Raw genomic sequence first — 21,510 nt, 5'->3', positions numbered from 1 at the left:
TTTTTCTTCCTAGAAATTTCTAAGACTCTCTTTTCTAAAAGTCCAAATACTCCTGGGGCTGGTATCACTTTACTTGCTTATCAAAATATCTCATCCACAGCAAAACTAAAACTAGCTTATTTTTCCTGCAGATTTCTGTCCGATCCATCCGACTGACAGCTTTCACAGACACACTACCCATGTCAACGTGCTTTTCCCTCTCTCCTTATCCCTTCCTCTCAAGTTAATTGTGTCAAGTTTTTGAATTACGGACTTACAGATGAATGAAAATACAAAGGTTACATGACTGCCATAGCTGAAACAACCCGTGCAGCACCATGCTGTTAGACATACTGTAAATTAAGCTGAAGTTTTTGAGCCCATCAGAATAACGGTAAGCAAATGAAATAGAAAAGCATATGAAGTTAACTGAGAATTTACAACTCAATAACACGCTCTTTGACCAAGTTCCTCTTCGGTTGGGGAGATAGCTTCCCTCTTTGAGCTAACGTGCAGCTTAGCACATTATCCATATGTTGATTGAAGGTATGCTTAAAAAGACGAAACAATTTAAGTTCGCTTAAATGCTGACCATCCCCCATTTTTGTTGAACTTACTGTCACCTATGGTAATACTGCACTAGTGTTTGATCACTTCAAATCCTAGTGAGCCATTTGACTTAAAGCAGTCGCTAGCATCTTTCTGACCGCCAAACTACAAAACATGGGTAAATATGGTTTTTAGTCATTTACGTCGTCTCTGTTGGTAGGGTTTACAAGCTTGGTCTGCCAGACTGCTTGTTAGCCACAACAACTTTGCTTCATCTGCAAACTCACCCCCACCTGTCCTCTTCTACGTTTGGCTGCTAAACACTGAAACATTATGAGCCATATCATTTTCCAGGGAAAGTCTTACCGGACATTCAAATAAACAACAATAACATTTCTGATATGGACACTATTGTCATAATACACCAGGCATTCATTATCAAAGTATCAAAAAGGAATTTTGTTTGCATGAAAATCCTCAGAATAATAATTTTAACACTGAGATACATTCACTAAAAAAAAAAAAAAAATTTGAACACTCACTTAGACTGGTAGGGGTTGAGGCTGGCAATGGGCACAATTTTGGAGGTTCCCCCAGGAGTAGCAGGCATGGCAGATGGAGCCTTCTTCCCGAAGTCTCTATTGAGACCTCTGTTCACTGATGGAGGAATGAAGGCAGAAATCAATGATCCATGAAGAGCAGTGATGGAGAAAAGTCAAGTGAGAGACACATTCATTATTCATCAGGGACGAATAGCAAAGATCCAATTTCTTTTGATTAAAACTCTGATCACTGTAATCATCTTCCTTCACGAGGGGAGGCGTCATCACCCAAAACCCTAATAACGTCAGGCTTGTTTACCGAAGTAGATTTGGGGGGGGGGGGGGGGGGGATAGCAAAGAGTGAAAAAGGCAACAAAAACTATCCTGTCAAACCGTGTAATGGAGATGTGGGTTACACACAGCATTTCAGTGAGAGGGGATGACGACTCACGTTTCAGAGAAGCAGGGCTGAGTGTGACACGCTGTAACAAACCGAGCCACTCTTCCCCCTGCAGAGCGGCACTGCCTGACTTTGAGATTTTCTGTTTGGACAAACGCTGCACATTTGATTTGTGTGCGTCTCACACGGCGGATTAGAGTTCAAAGTGTCCACTTAAGTCCTCCCACTTTGCCAACCACTGCACTTCTGGTAATTAAGCCCCCCAGATCAAGCAGCACACACAGAGAAATGAACAATAACTCTGCTGATGAGGAGGGTGCTCACCAGAACCTCAATTCCGAGACGGCAGATTAAGAGGGATGAATACCTACTATGACACTCTAGGGGACAGCACAAGCCTTCTGACGGCCGGATTTCACATCCTCTTTCCTGGTTCTAGCTCTCCTCTAACGCTATGATCCCTTGCTCATCGTTGACATTGACAACGGTCATCAAAGTTTCAAAAATATAATTGATATATTTGTTCTCTAGATTAAGGTTAAAGTAAGGAAGAAATTGACATAATTGGCATCTGAACATATTACTACACACGCTCTTCCAAGCAACTGAACCGCATTAGGCTAGGTATAAGTGACATGCACACCTGCAATTTATAGCATAAATCAAAGGAATACAGGACCATATGGTTAAAAAAGCATAATACTTGCACACTCAGTGCATTTTTATGCCAGCTATTACAAAGAAATTAAGTTAAACAACCGACTATCAACAGAGAGTCAAAAGCTGAAAATTACTTGTTTTGCATGCACTGCTCATCTAGGGTTACCCAAAATGTCAGCAATGCATAAACACTGCCATCTGGTGGTCATCTTCAGAATAATCCTTTTATTTTTGCATAAACTAAGCCTTGTACATTTGAAGCGCTGCTGGCAATATCAAAAACGTTTATCCAGAAAATCTTCAATAAGCCTTTCTATTTTTACTGGAGTTACCGTCATTTCCATTCTGGGGCTGCAGGGGGCGGACTTGAGGGTTGGGTGCTGATTGTTGACCTTTACTCTGACCTGCAAGGAAATTTTGACATTGTAAATGAGCACTTTGCACAAGCTAAAGGGCGATACTGGTCTGAAAGTCTATCTAACGCTGGAAAACTAATGAGCAATGCTTAAGAAAACTGATACTGCAGATGCTTCAGACTATGCAGAAATGAAATAATTCTGCATCTGATAGTGTGATGTTATGGTGAGACAGATTTGCTGTGTGTTGAGGCATCACCTTCAACGTAGGGAGTGGGCTTTCCAATCGCCCCACTGACGTCTTCAGCAGACACGACAACCTCTAAGTCCAGAATGACCACCACCCGTCTGTCATTTTGATGTCCACAAAAAACAAAAAAGACACGAGGTTACATGTGACGTATTCCCTCCTGGTACGTGCATTTAGCGATGTGCAAGGGTTGCCAATAAGACTGCATAAAGGCTTTGTGTGTTTCTGCTCTATACTGACAATTAAGTCTAATAAAACAACCAAATGAAAAATAAAAATGCTAAGGATGAGATGCAATTATGTACAGCCCCCCCAATGCTTGAAGTAAACACCCAGATTGCTTTTGCAATGATATGAGACTACATTCTCTTAAACAGTATGAAATTACGCTGGGCAACTTAGAAACTCAAAAAACTCAAAAATCCACTAATTAGCTTCCACTTCAAAGACTTCCGACAGTCTCCAGGCTTGGTCTCTTGATGGCCTTGAATGCAGCTTTAGTTCTCTGGATATTAGCTATGGGAGAGGTGCTTACTGTACATTCGCCACTATTGATTAAACTAGTACTGGAGGTAATAACATAGATTCTGTATTAAGGAGGCTTTTCACTTCAGGGACAGAATATACTGTTTGCCAGTCTAGAAAGAAAGGGAAGACAAATGCAGCATACCTTCCATCCTTTAGTAAATTGGTCACATGCCTCTTGAGATGACAGACACAGTTTGGGGCCAGTTTCTTATCCTCAATCATGGAATTGAGCTGGGTGGAAAGCATGAAGGCTGAAAAAGGGGGCACAAAGATAACAAGAGATGTTGAGTAATGTGAGCTAAGCTCCAATTCATCAAGGCGGGCACTCAGAAATACATTTTCTCCTCCAGCCACGTAGTTATTAGTCTTCAACCTCCCCTAGCACTGTCCACCCTGCTGACAACTTAACAAACTTCAAACCTCTGCAAACAAAAAGCAAAATGGAAAATAAAATTCAAATCATTGATTCTTTTTGATAAAATCACTGGAACACATAAAACCAAAGCAAACATTTTGTTTGCTAGAATATATTGTTCATATTTGTACATAAAAATTATATCAAGAGTAGGAGAGGTACCCGGCGTTGCCCGGGGAAAATGTTCTCACCAAAACAACCAAGACGATCTGATCGTTACGATGGTCGATGATGAAATATAGGATAATTTGTGATATGATACATGTGATAAATGAATGTCGAATAAACAAATGTTATTAACGAAAGTTATCAAATATCATAATTTTCAATCCATTCATCAAGCTTCTTTGCCAATGTGTGCATTAATCGCTCAGTGCTCAAGCGCCTCAGGGAAAACCACTTTGCGGGCCTTCAGGCTAGCAATGACAATATTAGGTGTAGTGCCTCCCTTGACCACCGGAAGGATTTGCCAGAAGTCTCCACAAAGCATTGTTGGAATGCCTCTATCACAAATAAATCATATTTTTTACTAGGTTTTTGAAATATTTTTTCCAAATGTGCAATCCTTGGCGACCCTGAGAGCATGATAAGCGGTTTGGATAAGTGATGGAATGGATGGACGACATAGTGGACGCCTTGATAAGCAAGACACAAAACACCATGGCAGTTCTCTATTTTTCCTTTATTTTAAGAACTAGGCCCAACATCTTGGCATTATCAAGGCACGCATTCCAACATAATGCAAGTGCAAAAGTTCTAACAACATGTTGTGCCATCTTTTCTTGCTGTGTAACACAATTGTTTTACTTCAAAACTTTAAAAACTACTAGAATGACCAAGGCGGTCATTTTGACCATTTTGGATTTTCAAAGTTTAATAACTAAAAATAAAAATAAAAAAAAGACACAGACCTGCTGCTCCCTGAATGCTCCTAAAATTGCATAGACTTGCATTAAAATTAGTTTTAGCTCAATTGCACAAAAAAAGTTACGATAAGCTCTACCTAAAACGACCATGAGCGGCCAAAGTTACTGCGCGTCATCGTGCATGTCACGTCACTATTTATGACGAGTGTTGTTGGCGTCATTTCCTTCACAACGTTCGGTTCTTTTTTAAAATTTCACGTTTTATAGGCCTTGTTGCGTTTGTTACATTAGCAACATGTGTTTTCCGTTTTGTTTTCCAGGTATTATTTCCAACATGTCTGGGTGCAGCTGCCGTTTCAGACGTACCACGACTACCACCGAGGCAGTATTTACAGGCGTTGGACGGTGGCGATTTTGAATTGTTTGAAAAATAGCATTGTAACGATCACAGATGTGTAGACTCACTAGCCCGTTGGCTAACGGGTCGGACCCTTTAGTTGACTGCTTAACGTAGTCGCCCGTGGTGTGGAAGACCCGGGTTCGCATCACAGCTGCGGCGGATTTCCAGCTGCCTTCTGAATTCGTTACAGTATTACTACTACGAGTCGGAATTCGATCCCGTATCGTCCCGCCCCTAGTTGCTACTAACCAGTTTGAATTTCAAACAACTAGCAAGGCTCCCTTAAGTGACAGGGGTCACACCAATGAAACTGCTCAGATGCCAGCAGTACAAATCTGGGCAAAGCAAAACGCATCATTAACAAAATAAAGAAAAGTCTGATAAACAGAAATAAAAATTCTAAAATACTTACAGGACAGGGTGTGCAGTCCATCACTCATAACCAGTCGAAATCGGGTTGGACCATTTCCCCCCTCAAGCTTACGAATGAACTGTAAGAAAATACACCATACCAACAATTCAATATATTCAGAAGGACGATTACTGTGACCTAAAAAAAGGTGTGGTTGTATCGTTCAGCATTATAATAAGACTTAATTTCAATCAACGTTTGAATGTTTTGGAGGATTAACAAACAATAGGTAAAATCCATCCATTTTGCAGACTGCTTATCCTGCTCTCAGGGTCGCGGGGATGCTGGAGCCTATCCCAGCAGTCATTGAGCGGCAGGCGGGGAGACACCCTGGACAGGCTGCCAGACTATCGCACCGGGCCGACATACACACACACATTCATACCTAGGGACAATTTAGTACGGCCGATTCACCTGACCTACATGTCTTTGGACTGTGGGAGGAAACCGGAGCCCCCGGAAGAAACCCATGCAGACATGGGGAAAACATGCAAACTCCACACAGGACGACCCCTAAGGTTGGACTACCCCAGGGCTCGAACCCAGGACCTTGTTGCTGTGAGGCGACCGCGCTAACCACTGCGCCACTGTGCCGCCAACAATAGGTAAAATCTGTGAATGAAATGGATAAAATCACTGAGGACATGCAAAAAAGAATCCCCATCAGCTGACTTTCAGTTATGAAATAAAGAAGCCAATTTACAAACTAAATCACAAAAAGCTTGATAACAAAATATTATACGTCGGTCAGTAAGCCAACCAAAGTAAAGTGAGAGATTAATGACCGATAAAACATGACCCACACAGGCTGAGGGAAAAATGATCCGCATAAATGCTTAAGTCGGTCAAAAGATTGGTGGTCACTTATTACACACAAATAACAGAAAAATTTGAAGAATTAGTAAGAACAACCCCAGAAGTTGACACTCTTAACTACAGTAAAATCAATGATCGAAAGTGACTACAGTGGGGGGCTTTAGTGAGGATGGGTTTGGCATTCTATTTGAGAGATCTGTCTCTAATGTCAAAATCTGTCAGTCAGTCTGTCTGAGAGGCCTGAAGGATCTGTCTTTCTGAAAGATCTGTCTGTCTGTCAGTCAGGTCCGTCTGAGAAGGGGTCTCTGTCTGCGAGGCAGTTCTGTCTGTCCATCTGTCTGCGAGGGAGGTCAGTCTGTGTCTGAGAGGGAGGTCAGTCTGTCACAGAAAGGTCAGTCTCTCTGAAAAAGAGGCCAGTCTGTCTGTCTAAGAGCGTTAGTCAGTCTGTCTGAGAGTCAGTCTGTCTGTCTGAGAGGTCTGTCCGTCTCTGAGAGAGATGTCTGTCTGTCTGTCCGAGAGAGATCTGTCCATGGAAATAGTGGACATTTTACCAACATGGACCAGGTAAAGCGACTCATTTTCTCCTCATTGTGCAAGTGTTCTGTGACTTTGGTAGTTGCTTCGAATTCTTTGGGGAAAAAGCGGCAACTATACTGCGTTGGTCGCTACAAGACTCGAGTGTATTCAGCACATGCAACTTGACCATTGTGCAACATGCAGCCAAGTTGTCCTGGCTAAATCTAAGAAAAATTATGATTTGCTTTCTCTTCGGGCTATGGCAGGTAGAGAGACACAGACTAATTTTAGCTAAGGTTAGACTACACATTTTTCATGCATTTACCCAGCAGAGCAAGTGAATTTTATCTTTCAGCACTAAATGTATTTCGAATCTAATTTCTGTATGGTCAATTTAAAGTCTGTTTTTCAGGTCAAAACTGACCTGAGTAATAGACTGAAACGGGAGCACCTGGCTGGCTGCATGTCTGTGAATATCGATAAATGGACCAGCGCCAGAGGCGTTCCCCTATGCACAGGGGTTGGGAGCTATTTGAAAAACCTAGAAAGATTAAGTGCGCTGATCAACAGCGCCATCTTTGTACACAACACTAAAGAGTGTTTGTTTTTTTTGTTTTGTTTTTTTACTTTGTCTTACTCTTCCCATGGGGGTAGATGGAGAGAAAGGGTTGGGGGGCTGGAACTGTGAAATACATTATGTGAAATTACTAGAAATGTTCAATAAATCAAAATACTGTGTTAAAGGTCACACATACACTACCGTTCAAAAGTTTGGGATCACCCAAACAATTTCGTGTTTTCCATGAAAAGTCACACTTATTCACCACCATATGTTGTGAAATGAATAGAAAATAGAGTCAAGACATTGACAAGGTTAGAAATAATGATTTGTATTTGAAATAAGATTTTTTTTACATCAAACTTTGCTTTCGTCAAAGAATCCTCCATTTGCAGCAATTACAGCATTGCAGACCTTTGGCATTCTAGCTGTTAATTTGTTGAGGTAATCTGGAGAAATTGCACCCCACGCTTCCAGAAGCAGCTCCCACAAGTTGGATTGGTTGGATGGGCACTTCTTTGAGCAGATTGAGTTTCTGGAGCATCACATTTGTGGGGTCAATTAAACGCTCAAAATGGCCAGAAAAAGAGAACTTTCATCTGAAACTCGACAGTCTATTCTTGTTCTTAGAAATGAAGGCTATTCCATGCGAGAAATTGCTAAGAAATTGAAGATTTCCTACACCGGTGTGTACTACTCCCTTCAGAGGACAGCACAAACAGGCTCTAACAGGTACTATTTAATGAAGATGCCAGTTGGGGACCTGTGAGGCGTCTGTTTCTCAAACTAGAGACTCTAATGTACTTATCTTCTTGCTCAGTTGTGCAACGCGGCCTCCCACTTCTTTTTCTACTCTGGTTAGAGCCTGTTTGTGCTGTCCTCTGAAGGGAGTAGTACACACCGGTGTAGGAAATCTTCAATTTCTTAGCAATTTCTCGCATGGAATAGCCTTCATTTCTAAGAACAAGAATAGACTGTCGAGTTTCAGATGAAAGTTCTCTTTTTCTGGCCATTTTGAGCGTTTAATTGACCCCACAAATGTGATGCTCCAGAAACTCAATCTGCTCAAAGAAGTGCCCATCCAACCAATCCAACTTGTGGGAGCTGCTTCTGGAAGCGTGGGGTGCAATTTCTCCAGATTACCTCAACAAATTAACAGCTAGAATGCCAAAGGTCTGCAATGCTGTAATTGCTGCAAATGGAGGATTCTTTGACGAAAGCAAAGTTTGATGTAAAAAAAATCTTATTTCAAATACAAATCATTATTTCTAACCTTGTCAATGTCTTGACTCTATTTTCTATTCATTTCACAACATATGGTGGTGAATAAGTGTGACTTTTCATGGAAAACACAAAATTGTTTGGGTGATCCCAAACTTTTGAACGGTAGTGTATGTTGTTGTTTGTCAAATGTAGTAGACCATTTTTGCGCCGGCAGGTATTACCGGCCTTTTCCGCTGGCTACCACCACAAGTATATTTCAAACCTGGGAGAAACACTGAGAACCACAGCAAAGGGTTAAAGACACTACAGAAATGGTGCTGAAGATATACGATGGGCAGATGCCTCCATTTTGGGGATAAACGGTGGACGGGAAAGTGGACAAACACGACTGACAATGTCCTCACTGCTGTATAATTGCAGTGCACTACTGTACTCTTTCCCTTCTCATTGCTCTCTCCATAACATTGTTAGCAAATCACAACTTATGAGCCATGTTTTCCTCCTTTTTCTTGTTGGGTGCCACTGGTTAGCAGGTGTAAGATTGTTACCATGGTAACATGGGTCTTATCCTGGGGATGAGGGATCCATTTTTTTTGGCTTAAAATTAGTCTTTATTTTTGTGAAACGCTCAAAATTGCATTAGACTAATCTATGAGCAAAATTAAGACTGGCTTAATGACTTGATGACTGAATTGATTATGACTAATGACTACTGCAAACTGTTCGCTCATGTTTTTTCTTTTTCTCTCTGAATGACGTCTTCTCCTTTCGCTTCTTCCGTGTGTGTGAATGGTGTCATGTGAGTCTCCCTTGTGTGCACATGCGGTCGGTCCTCCTCCCAGGTCTCCGTGGTGACAGTGGTCACCAGCTGGACGCTGCTTGGCATACCCCTCATCACATTTTCCTTTTATATATCTTATAAATCCATGTAATTCCCCCCCCCCCCCGTTTCAATGTTATATCCTTCTCTCACTAAGATGTGCGACTAATCCCCCCCCTCCTTTTTTTTTTATATGGTGATGCTGGTCGCGTGGCTTGGGTCCTGGGCTGTTCCGGTGGCATCTGGACACTGCTTGGCATTCTGTGCATCATATACTTAATAAATTTTATAATTCCATTATAATTCTGTTATCCTCTTTCAATGTTGTATTGTGTAAATTGTGTAAACACAACATCCATTGCACGTCTGTCCATCTTGGGAGAGAGTTCCCTCTTCTGTTGCTCTCCTTGAGTTTTCTCCCTGTTAAAGGTTGTTTTTTTTAGGGAGTTGTTCCTTATCCAATGCGAGGGTCTAAGGACAGGATGTTGTGTTGCTGCTGAGCCCAGTGAGGCAAATTTCTAATTTGTGATACTGGGCTATACAAATAAAACTGACTTGACTAATAACTACAGACCAGTTAAAAATATCTGTGAAACCAGTCCCAGAAATGGTGCTGAAGACATACGGTGGGCAGTCGCCTCTTTTTTGGTGGATATTGTGGCAGGGCTCAGTAGCTCTGCTAATTCTTCAGTCAGGCTCAGGATAGGTTCCTTGAGCAAACAAAAACAAGTGACAATGTCCTCACTTCTGTATATTTCCAGTGGGTTACTCTAAAAACTCTTTCCCTTCTCCATAACAACATTAGCAAACCAGCCACGTTTTCCTCTTTTTTGTTGTCGGATGCCACTGATCAGCAGGTGTCACTGTTTTTTACCATAGTAACATGAGTTAGCCTTGGGATGGGCAACATGATCCAGAAAAGGCCAGCGTGCGTGCAGGTCTTTGTTTCAACCAAGGAGTTACACGCATGACTCTACAAATCAAGGTCCTTAGCAAAGACTACTGGTTGACTAATAGAACCAGCTGTGTAACTGCTTGGTTGGAACAAGACTATTGGTTGACTAATATAATCAGGTGTGTAACTGCTTGGTTGGAACAAGACTACTGGTTGACTAATAATCAGGTGTGTAACTGCTTGGTTGGAACAAGACTACTGGTTGACTAATAATCAGGTGTGTAACTGCTTGGTTGGAACAAGACTATTGGTTGACTAATAATCAGGTGTGTAACTGCTTGGTTGGAACAAGACTACCGGTTGACTAATAATCAGGTGTGTAACTGCTTGGTTGGAACAAGACTACTGGTTGACTAATAATCAGGTGTGTAACTGCTTGGTTGGAACAAGACTACCGGTTGACTAATAATCAGGTGTGTAACTGCTTGGTTGGAACAAGACTACTGGTTGACTAATAATCAGGTGTGTAACCGCTTGGTTGGAACAAGACTACTGGTTGACTAATAATCAGGTGTGTAACTGCTTGGTTGGAACAAGACTACTGGTTGACTAATAATCAGGTGTGTAACTGCTTGGTTGGAACAAGACTACTGGTTGACTAATAATCAGGTGTGTAACTGCTTGGTTGGAACAAGACTATTGGTTGACTAATAGAATCAGGTACATAACTGCTTGGTTGCAACAAAGACCAACACCGGCCCTTTGTGGATCGTGTGGTAAGGTGTTTAATTGTTTTGGCTTAAAATTAGTCAATCTTCTAAATTTTTTGAAACAGTCCAACTTGAAAGCCTACTTCCCTTCTGGAGTGGCAAGGTCAGCCCCTTCGGCCAGAGTCTGAGCCGCTACCCCTCAGGTCGTCGGTTGAGGATGCCCTGCATCAGGACGACGAGATACAGGGCTTCCTTTGTCCCCACTGCCATTCAATTGTTAAATGGTGGGTGGTATTCATGTGTTGTTCGCTTGTTTCCGTGGTCTGTAGATTTGAACTCCTTGCCCACTATGTCCTGTTGGGTTGTGTTTTTTTTTTGCTGTCCATCAGTGATGTGTCAATTCTGCCTTGGCGTTTGTATGTTTTTGTTTTGTGTACATACACTGGCTGCAAACTAATTTCCCTGTAAGAGACAATAACTTGACTTTGCATTAGGCTAATGTGTGCCCAACTGGCTTAACACAAGCGAGCAGTCAAAACACACATGATTCTGTGAAACTGGCCCCGGAAGTAAACGGAACTCAGTTTATTGTTCTGTTATTCTTTGGCTCGCCTCAAGGGCCTGAACCGCTGTACCAGGGGCCGAGGTGAGGAGGGGGGGTTTGGGCACAAGATCCGCGTTTGCCCATGAAAGACAACAAAATCTTACTCACCACCAGCTGAAGCACCGCTTCTTTCATGTCGCTGCCCTTCGCCAAAACCTGTGGACGGGAAAAACAAGTCAGGTTCACTTAGACATTTGTCGGGGGGGGGGGGGGAGTCGAATCCCAATAGCCGCTGTAATGGACATGTCAACAGAGACAAAGGCAGGTTTAATTGATTTTTTTTAACCACTCCCTCAGTAATTAACATGGGGACACAAACAAGCTAATTAGCCACTAGCTTGTGGCGCCACTAGCTTGCCAAGCTTAATTCTCTCCATTAACGGTTTTTGTTGTTTTTTTTCGGGACTAACAAGAAACCGCGGGACGCGTTAACGCCGCCAACCGTGCCGACTCTTACCTCTATGGCGCCTTCCGTCAGGTTGATCATGTCTGGGCCGAGTTTTGCCGAGTTGGAAGAGAATAAAGTTCGGATATCACACACCAGCGGGACGCGTCTCCACCGTCAGCGCTCACTCGCGGAATGGTTTCTGTGGCGCCAAGCGCTCACCGGGAACCCGCCAACGTTCGTAACGCCGCTCGCTTCCGCTTCCGCTTCCGCTCGCAGATCTGAGATCGGCGGCAGAGGCCGTTAAGCCCCCGAAAGCGTTGTAGGCCGACCTGAGACCGGCGCCTTATTCGGGAAGTGACGTAAGGCAGCTGCCGCGTCCGCTTGTTACGCGGGATTCATTTTGGGGCGATGAATTTGGCGCCCCAAAAACTAAATAAAAACGGGGAGAGGGGGGGAATTCCCCCTTGGAAGCCTAAAGTATAAAAGCCACGTGTGGACGATCGACTCTGTGCATAACTAGTCCGCTGACTTCGGGTTTCTACTACAGCGGTCATACCACTATCAACTACCAATAAGACCCTTTAGCCGAGCGGTTAGCGACGCCACCTAGTGGTGCGGTACTCGCCATATCGAATCCCGCACCGGGCAAGGAAATAATCGGTTACACCTGTTGGCGCGTGCTTTTGACAACGGCATGTTTTTCGCGACGCCTGCAAGACGCAGCATGGATAAATGTCAACGACATGCGCAGAAGTGTCGACAACCTTTCGCCTGCACCCACCAGCAAACGGGTGAAAAGGTTCAACTTGAACGTATCAAGTTACGTCCACAACAGCGTCCCTTTGCTGGTTGGTGCAGGCGAAAGGTTGCCGACGCTTCTGCGCATGTCGTTGACGCTTACCCACGGTCAATTCTGCAGGCGTCGCGAAAAATACGCCATTGCCAACAGCACGCGCCAACAGGAAACTGGTATGACCGCTGCAGTAGCAACCGGAAGTCAGCGGACTACAGTTACGCGCCGAGCCGATTTGTTTGAGTTTTGAGAATAATTTTAGATATCTGAGAGGTCAGTATTCTTAGATGAATAAACGCAGACCAAAAACTACACGGCGATTAATCTCAAAAAATATTTTTTCCCACATGTAGCCCTAATTCACTGAAACTTGGAACTAAAAGTTGAATTAGTTCATCTCTCGACACAGCGTTCACTGAGAGAAACGTTTCATCACTCATCCACGTGACCTCTGCAGTCTCAAACGACTGCAGGTGTCCCCACCCTACAGTGGCATAACGACCGAAACCAACGATTGGTTTCATATGCAGGTTGCCGTCACCATTAACTAGAGTTACAATGGCCACGTGTACTATTCACAGAGGATGGGGGAATATTTGCAATCACATCATTGTAAGAATCAGAATCATGTTTATTTGCCATGTAGGTTTGCACCTGGAAATGGCGACAGATGTACACTTAACCCCCCCCCCCCCAGTTCAGGGATGGTGGGTCCCCTTAACATAGATGTGCTGGTCTATAAGGACGGGGATACCTGCAGTCAGTTGGGAGAAGTCACTTAGATGAGTGATGAAACATTTCTCTCAATAGACGTTGTGTCCAGGTGGACTAATTCACCTTTCTGGGATTTCCTTACTTGGATTATTGAGCATGCACCAAGGCATCTTTCATCTGCAGGGCGAGCCCTTCTTTTATTTATCAGCTCATTATCTGCTGTCGATCAATTACGGGCTCTGTTCTTAATCTTATTTTGATCAATGTCATTATCCTTTATTTCCCTTCTAGATCTTCTTCACTCAATTTTAGTATTTCAGGGCACAGTTTTTTTATATTAATATTAATTCTATCTTGACTTAGTCCGTCTATGTTCCCTCTTTTTATCTATATAATTCACTCAATGTAGAGCATATTGCATTTGAAACATGCAATGTTCTACATAAACAGCTGGGTTGATTGATGGACCCGCTTTCGGAGAAGCATGGGAATAAGTCTGTTGTACACCAAGTATAAAAAAAAGGTATAATCAATCTTGAGTATAAAAGTGTAAAAAAATGGGCTGGGGAAAAAGAACAGACAAAAAGACTGGATCACTTTAGTACACTAAGAGAATGAAAAAGTTTTTTTTATTATTACTGGTTCTCTGTCATCTTTCTAGCTAGGCTGTAGAAGAAATTAGATAATATATACAATCTATTATTATTATCATTATCATTATTAGATGTCCAAGCAGCAAAAGTGCTGGAACCCTCCTGTATGCACATTTTCTATTTCGCAAAATGTTTGAACAAACTTCAACAAAATCTCTGACAACACACCTGACATCAGCAGAAGTTTGTGTGGGTTTTTTTACCCAGAATTTGATAAAAAAAAACACTTGAACTGTTGTGAATTTTCAACTTTAAACAGACAAAAATACCCCTGCTGATTGACTGACAGCTGAGCTCTGTACTTGAAAATTCTTGTTCGTCTCCTTTCTTCTTCTGCTGCTTCGTCTTCTTCGTCTTTTTGCTCTCCTTCGGCTTCTTCGTCTTCTTATCCTATTCATCTAAGTGATTGGACCCCGCCCGTTGTCACGTATTTATTTATTTGTTTGGTTGTTGTTGGTGCGCTTCAATCATCTCCCCATAGAACAATCATGGAGTTAAACACTCGATCATCTAACATCCATCTTAATACGACTTAAGGATAAAGCTTCTACGGCGCAGAACAAACCCGTTCGCTCCGTCGCTGTTTTGGCCAGGATCACCGTGCAACTCTCGCGATATCTGGCAACTCTCGGACACAGCCGCGCTACACGACAGCGCATGTGCAACAACTGGAGGGGAAATACGCTTACAATGCAGAAAGCGTTATATAATTTAACGCTAGACGAACCCCGCTACAATGTAGCGGTTTGGTTAGCCCCTCCCCCGTCTAAAGCTCCCTCCTCTTCATCCTGCCAGCTGACCGCCCCCCCCACTCCAACTCCCTCCCCCCAAATGCTCAGAATCATCTGAAATGCCGAGAAAGGTGGTTTTTAGCCATTTTTAGAAAATGCATGTTTTGCATAATTATGCGTAATTATGCATTCTTTTAATTTTCTGCTATTTTTCTGGTCCTCTCTGGAACAATACCTACCACCTCCAAAAAAAATGAGGATCATAAGTGCATTTTTGCAAAAATGCATATATTTTGCATAACGCCAAAACATTTGTAAGTCCCAGACATTTTTTTTATATAGGTGAAAAAATCAAAGATGCTCAGAATCATCTGAAATGCCGAGAAAAGTGGTTTTTTGCCATTTTTAGAAAATGCATATTTTGCATAATTATGCATACTTTTAATTTTCTGCCATTTTTCTGGTCCTCTCTGGAACAATACCTACCACCTCCAAAGAAAATGAGGATAAGTGCATTTTTGCAAAAATGCATATTTTTTGCATAATGCCAAAACATTTGAGTGCCAGGAATTTGTTTTATATAGGTGAAAAAATCAAAGATGCTCAGAATCATCTGCAATGCCGAGAAAGGTGGTTTTTAGCCATTTTTAGAAAATGCATATTTTGCATAATTATGCATAATTTTAATTTTCTGCTATTTTTCTGGTCCTCTCTGGAACAACACCTACCACCTCCCAAAAAAATTAGGATCATAAGTGCATTTTTGCAAAAATGCATATATTTTGCATAATGCCAAAACATTTCTAAGTCCCAGAAATTTTTTTCTATATAGGTGAAAAAATCAAAGATGCTCAGAATCATCTGAAATGCCGAGAAAGGTGGTTTTTAGCCATTTTTAGAAAAATGCATATTTTGCATATTTATGCATAATTTTCATTTAATTTTCTGCTATTTTTTATAGGTGCCCCTGATCATCCCCAATAACCTCCAAAAAGAATCAAGGCCCCAAGTGCTTTAGTTTGGCCGTTTATAGACTCACACGCAGACACACACCACACACCAGACACACATTGTGAAAATACGGGAGTGGATTGTGGTTAAATTATGATCTACTACTAAAATGATGTCCCAAAAGAGTTAACTGCTCCGGACGATTTGACAGTCCACACCGTCCCCCCCCCCTTTTTTTTTTTAACGAAACGTGTTGGCAATGTTTAATATGTTGACGAGAAACAGGCACTTCCAAGAGGTTTCAGATTTTTGAAATAAGTGGTACACTGGCATGCACTTTTTTTATTCACTTCAAATTAATGTTAAAAGTTCCACTTTGTTGTTGAACAGTGACATGAAATGAAAATAGGTCACGGGGCTGCCTTTTCTGCAGGGAAATAACAAAAAGTTTTTGGTTTAGACTTGAGAAACACGCTTTCATCCCCCAGAACTCGCTGCCTCGCAGGAAGTGTCATAAAGAATAAAGCCTCCCAGCCATGGTTGTCCTGCCACATCCAAGATTTAATAGCATTTTCCTGTTGGCAAATAGAACTGTTACCAAATTCCCTTTACTGTCTGCACATATTCATTAACACCCTATAACGTCGTGTCCTTAGACTGGATACCCAGTTTCAAGTTGTGAGGAACACATGCTATGAATAGCTAAGAAATAACAGAAAACAAAAGTAAATTCAAAAGGCTTCCCACAAAATCCATCCATCCATTATCCGAACCACTTATCCTGCTCTCAGGGTCGCGGGGATGCTGGAGCCTATCCCAGCTGTCATTGGGCAGCAGGCAGGGAGACACCCTGGACAGGCCGCCAGGCCATTACACAGGGCCCACACACACACACACACACACACACATTCACACCTAGGGACAATTTAGTACGACCGATTCACCTGACCTACATGTCTTTGGACTGTGGGAGGAAACCAGAGCAGCCGGAGGAAACCCACGCAGACACGGGGAGAACATGCAAACTCCACACAGAGGACGACCCGGGACGACCCCAACTTTGGACTACCCCGGGAATTGAACCCAGGACCTTTTTACTGTGTGGTGACCGCGTTAACCGCTGCGCCACCGTGCCGCCCGCCTTCCACAACATAACATTTGAAAGGATTTCTTTGAAACGATGGCCTGTTGTCCCATCCTTTATTTGATTTGGCTCTCTTATGTTGAAAATCTACAATTTTGCAATGCTGGCAAATGAGTCAAAGTCAAACGTTGATTCACCATTTTAATGCAGTAAAAATATATCACAATATTTTACAATACTTGAAGATCAACCCCTTACATTTAAATGCAAAAGAAAAAGTCATTTGCCCAAGAGTTAGGCCTACTTGAATTTGGTGTGTTTCACCAATCATGAGCAAATTTCTAGAGGGCTCCAAATTGTGTTAATTTGAAAATGAAACAGGGAACAGACGTTGCATCTGTTTTGACATATATTTCAATCCAGCTAACTGTATACTTTCAGTCAAATCGGAAAAATCACAAAAGTTTTCTTCCTCCTCATCTGGGTTTCCTTCCAACAGACTTGCGGATAAAAGTTGCTACTTTGGTGGGACACTGTAAGGGCGTAGATCGTTCTTGTCACTGAGGAATCCCATTTTGTCTTTGCTTCCAGCTTCTCCCCCCTCCAAGACAGGAGCTCCAGGATTGGGGTTGGTGATGACACCCATTAAGATTGGGACCTGGGTTGTATCATCTATTAGGGCGAGGAAGAAAGGCCTGTTGAGTGAAAAAATGGGGTTGGACGCCCTTGAGATGACCACAGAGGTTGCTGCTGCAGCCTCCGCGCCCTCCTCATGTATCTCCATGCAGACCTTGTGCATGATCTTGGACACCAGCAGGGGACCATCTGCTATGTTAGCCAGGTTCGGCTTGGAAAACATCTCTCCCAGACCTGTCAAGGGATAGAAAGATGAGCTGAAGTGAGAGAATCTTGGGTTGGTGGGACAACGGCATAATTTGGTTGGTCAAGTTTCCCGTCAATCTTATCACGGTACTTTGAATATTCCAAATCGACCATCTGCATAGGTCTTACCTAAGTTGGTAAGAATATCCTTCAGTTCACGAGAATTCTCCAGTTTGAATTTGGGGACTTTGACTTGCACAGCCCTTTCCTTAGGCAGGCGTTCATATAGGTCTGAGACATTTAACTTGGGGATTAGTGTTGACACATTCACCTGGTCGGACATCGGTACGACCACCAACAAGCTCATTAATTTCTGGAATGAGAACCGAGCCACCTGCACGGGCGAAACGAACAATGTCAAAACATTTTCTCGATAAGCGATAGAGAAGAAAAAAACAAAACAGAACAGGAACGTTTAGGAGAGGGTGTACCTAGCTTCCGGGCAAAGATAAAGTTACCACAAAAAGAAAAAAAGGGAGGGGGGGGTGTGTCGTGGTTTTTACCTGAGCTTCAAGTTCAGAATCTATGAACGTGCTCAAAGGATGATTGGCACCTTCCATCATTTCAACATCAACAAGGTGTTTATCGTCAATGTTGAAAGCACCTTTCGAGGTGAACCGTGGGTCAAAGCGAGCCTTCCATTCTCCTGTTGGGACAGGTACGTCAGTGAGGCTCAGCCCACTGCCCCTTTATAGTCAGCTATCAACACCAACTCCAAGCCATGCTATTATACTAGGAAATGAGCTAAACAGAACTACACACTGAAGACTTGGTTTATTTTCCAGCAAAGGTAGCCGACTATGCAGCACTTGAAAACACGCTAATGCTAATATTGGTAATATCAATATTTCAGCTAGCTAACTTACCTTTGAAGTGGATGGCATTAATGAGCATCAGGAGCAAATTGGGCGGTAGAGAAGAGAAAAATTTTGTAATTTTTCCATTCGTTGCCTTCTCTACCCACTTGTTTATCTGCTCCAGCCCTTCCAAGGCCACCGTCTCCGAGTCGTACAGCTGCTGGGACTGATGGACGAACTGTTGCTTTGCCTCGAACCCTGAAACACACATCGAAGACTCGATAGTTTTCTTACTTAAAGCTTTCTAGAGCGGCATTTTCCCCACTCACCCGGTCGCTCATCGAGCAACATTACAGTGAGAGGAACTAGCCCCGCTCCAACGGTAAGAAAGCAGGTTTCTGTGAACAGGAAAAGCTCCTGTGTGCTCCTCGCTGGCAGAACAGGTTCAGACACCTCGGTTGATTTTTAATTTTAAATGCACTCCCCGGATCTAAACCCCCTGCTCATGTCCATGCAATAACCTTGGCTCAGGAAGATGCGCGTGGCAATTTGAAGGTCACTGTTATGGAGCTGCATTAAGATGTTATGCAGGGAGTCATGGTAGCAAGGCAGAGCGTTTCCATGGAGATGCTGCATCAGAAGTTCTTGCGTTTCATTTACCGCGCCTGAGGTGAAGAGAGATGCAACGCATAGATCATCTTTGAACGGAAACATGCCAAACTTAAGAATAATCAGACTATGTGTGTGCGCAGGAGGAAATTAGTCAAAATACAGTTTGTAATCAGGTGGAGGATGCAGTAGTCTCCTACCCAGAGCCAGTTGGGAGAGAGCTAATGATATGCTGAGAGGAGATATGATCACGTTGGGCTCTTCCGGTGTTGTCGGCAGCATCTGCAGTAGCTGTATGCCCAGTCTTTGCATGGCATCGACTATGGCCTCCCTGGACTGTGGGTTTCTGCCCAAAGATACACATTCCTCATCTTCATCTTCCTCTGACAAGTTGCCATCTGGCTTACTAGCCACAGCTGGCGCGACTGTTGCATTTTGTATGGCATTTATGTTTGCCGACTGTGACGTTATTGCATTTTCTACGTTCTGAAAGCAAAGATACGAGAAAACACTGACCAAAAAAAAGAAAAGAAAAAAAAAAGAGTTTTGCCTCCTCATCCTCATTATGTTATCTGTGAATTCGATTGATCAGGTGAACACTTTCACAAAACAACCAAGGGGAAATGCGCTGGAAATGCTCAGAAAGGACTCTAACCTTTGCAGGGAGGCTGGGCACCAATGGAATGAGGGGCACCGAGGGAACTGCCTCTTCGTCCGTCTCCTCAACGTTCTGTTGAAAAAGACCAAACGCAGCACACCAGCTGTTATTTTCTCTTCACGCTTCAGCCCAAACGATCGTGATTCAGAATAGCAGTGGTGGTAGTGTGTGAATATTTCAAGGGCTTTTACAGTGATTCCTCCTCTACAGAGACATAGGAGCAGGAGTGCCAGGCGAAGGTCCATGTCTTCACGACGTGCCTGGAACAGAGGAGCGAAGCTCAGCGTGCACCCACTTCTCACCACGCTCACAGCCGGAGCCGCTTTCGCACAAAATCCTCTAAAATTGTCCTCGTGAAACCATCGTCCCAGAGACCAAATTATATTCTCAGGGCCCATGAATATTCCCATATGACGTAAAAACATAAAACACACCCTCACCTGTGAAGTTTCTTTTCTTTTTTTTAATGTTGCCTACAGGTCTCTTATGACTTTACTTTGTTTCTCCCTTTTTGAAAGGCATCCAAATCATCTGGCAGTAAACCTGAAAAGAGAGGAGGATGCAGGATTACCTGGGGAAACTACAAAATATATTAAAAAAAAAAACTTTCCAGTATTTCTTCATCAGCTGCCATATATCAGGACAAAGACCTGGCCCTGGCAGCAAATCACCTTGGAATATAAATGTGAGGCGTCAGCCAAAAATAATAAGTCCTTCACCAAAATCCTTTTCAGCAGAAAGACGGGGAGGAGAACGTGCGGTGTGCGTTCCGATTTCTCGGTGTCGGAAATATTAATCGCCGCATTTCCTCACGCCAACTCGACATACGTGAACATCAAAACATCACAGATTTTTTTTTTTTACCTTTCAGTGTATCACACAGACCTGAGACGAGGCCAGTAATGACCATGTAGTACAAGTGGTATAAAGCGTTTCGTCTTACCTTGAGCTCAATTTGGACGAAACAGCCGCTATCCTGTCCAACAACAAAAAAAAGACACTCAGTGACTGAATGACAGAAATCCAGAGTAAAAGATGGGCACTTGCTCAGCCAACAGTTAAATATCAACTCACATTGATTGGGGCCTCATACAAGTCACTAGTTGTGAGCGTATCTACCGAGACTATTACAGGGTCAAACGCTGGGTCCTCGTAGGTGGCGGTCCAGCATCACAATGGGGCCGTCTGTAATTTGGCAAGCGGCGTGCTTGTGAGGCAACATGATGACAGCACGATTTCAAAAGTTAAGTCAATCTAAGTCGGCAGCGGGCAAGCAAACATGAAGCGCTGAGCCTGCAAGCTGACGGTGATTCAATCACAGAAAACATTTCCCAGAAACACGCCAGGCGGCACTGGACGAACTGTGCGTCTGACACCACCTCCGCTTCGCCCGCTCTCGCTCTCTCTGAGCGGGAACCAAGGCCGGGGTCACGCTAATTACGTGAGCGAAAGAAACGAATAAATGAAGTAAAACTCTGACAATCACCGCCGAGACAACGGCAACATTTCTCAACTCGTCAGAAGCCGTTAACGGCGGTATCTTCTAGATCACATGACGGCGGCTTACAGAGACCTCTCTGCAAACACAAGAGGGGACTTTGTCCAATTAGAGCTCTATGGACTGGTCCTTAGTCCACATCTGGAGGGGAGGGGGGGGGGCGTTATGATAGACGGGGGTACATTTAGCTGATTCACACACAACCGATGGCGTGGCAGTATTATTTTATTACCCCCTAAGAATAAATAAGG

At 43.2% G+C, this 21,510-nt stretch overlaps 2 protein-coding genes across 4 annotated transcripts in view; both read right to left on the bottom strand.

Annotated features, from left to right (window-relative positions):
* Nucleotides 1-12,063, bottom strand: part of rpa1 (replication protein A1) — a 55,930-nt gene extending 43,867 nt beyond the window's left edge. The window contains exons 1-7 of the mRNA XM_056283538.1: nucleotides 11,959-12,063; nucleotides 11,610-11,657; nucleotides 5,358-5,436; nucleotides 3,407-3,515; nucleotides 2,746-2,834; nucleotides 2,463-2,534; nucleotides 1,071-1,185 (exon numbers count right to left, since the gene is read on the bottom strand). Of these exons, the coding sequence (XP_056139513.1) occupies nucleotides 1,071-1,185; nucleotides 2,463-2,534; nucleotides 2,746-2,834; nucleotides 3,407-3,515; nucleotides 5,358-5,436; nucleotides 11,610-11,657; nucleotides 11,959-11,988 (542 nt within the window). The 5' untranslated portion in view covers nucleotides 11,989-12,063. The remainder of the gene's footprint in view (nucleotides 1-1,070; nucleotides 1,186-2,462; nucleotides 2,535-2,745; nucleotides 2,835-3,406; nucleotides 3,516-5,357; nucleotides 5,437-11,609; nucleotides 11,658-11,958) is intronic.
* A 4,940-nt stretch (nucleotides 12,064-17,003) lies between these two features.
* Nucleotides 17,004-21,386, bottom strand: serpinf2b (serpin peptidase inhibitor, clade F (alpha-2 antiplasmin, pigment epithelium derived factor), member 2b). 3 transcript variants are annotated; one of them, XM_056283498.1, is made up of 11 exons: nucleotides 20,836-21,386; nucleotides 20,705-20,737; nucleotides 20,202-20,304; nucleotides 19,953-20,021; nucleotides 19,759-19,833; nucleotides 19,304-19,589; nucleotides 19,016-19,159; nucleotides 18,564-18,752; nucleotides 18,201-18,343; nucleotides 17,827-18,031; nucleotides 17,004-17,685 (listed from the first exon to the last, which is right to left on the bottom strand). In XM_056283498.1, the coding sequence occupies exons 4-11, from the start codon at nucleotides 20,004-20,006 to the stop codon at nucleotides 17,333-17,335; spliced, it is 1,449 nt and encodes a 482-aa protein (XP_056139473.1). In that variant the 5' UTR covers nucleotides 20,007-20,021; nucleotides 20,202-20,304; nucleotides 20,705-20,737; nucleotides 20,836-21,386; the 3' UTR covers nucleotides 17,004-17,332. The 3 variants fall into 3 exon arrangements, with proteins under 3 accessions (XP_056139473.1, XP_056139475.1, XP_056139474.1); XM_056283500.1 differs by lacking the exons at nucleotides 20,705-20,737; nucleotides 20,836-21,386 and adding an exon at nucleotides 20,626-20,640; XM_056283499.1 differs by lacking the exons at nucleotides 20,705-20,737; nucleotides 20,836-21,386 and adding an exon at nucleotides 20,433-20,450.
* Nucleotides 21,387-21,510: the final 124 nt, after the last annotated feature.

This window comes from Lampris incognitus, chromosome 7, assembly GCF_029633865.1.
Source record: "Lampris incognitus isolate fLamInc1 chromosome 7, fLamInc1.hap2, whole genome shotgun sequence".
In the NCBI taxonomy this organism is placed as follows: Eukaryota; Metazoa; Chordata; class Actinopteri; order Lampriformes; family Lampridae; genus Lampris; species Lampris incognitus.
Note: the sequence above shows the minus strand (reverse complement) of the source record. Positions and strands in the feature narration are given on the sequence as shown.

Bases quoted from the DNA above. Each gene is read 5' to 3' on its own strand.
- serpinf2b (XM_056283498.1), bottom strand. From the start codon at position 20,006: ATGGACCTTCGCCTGGCACTCCTGCTCCTATGTCTCTGTAGAGGAGGA. The intron at 19,834-19,952 runs GTAAAAGCCCTT...CTTTTTCAACAG, and splicing joins TCTGTAGAGGAGGAATCACT to AACGTTGAGGAGACGGACGA. The intron at 19,160-19,303 runs GTAGGAGACTAC...TCTTCACCTCAG, and splicing joins TCTCTCCCAACTGGCTCTGG to GCGCGGTAAATGAAACGCAA.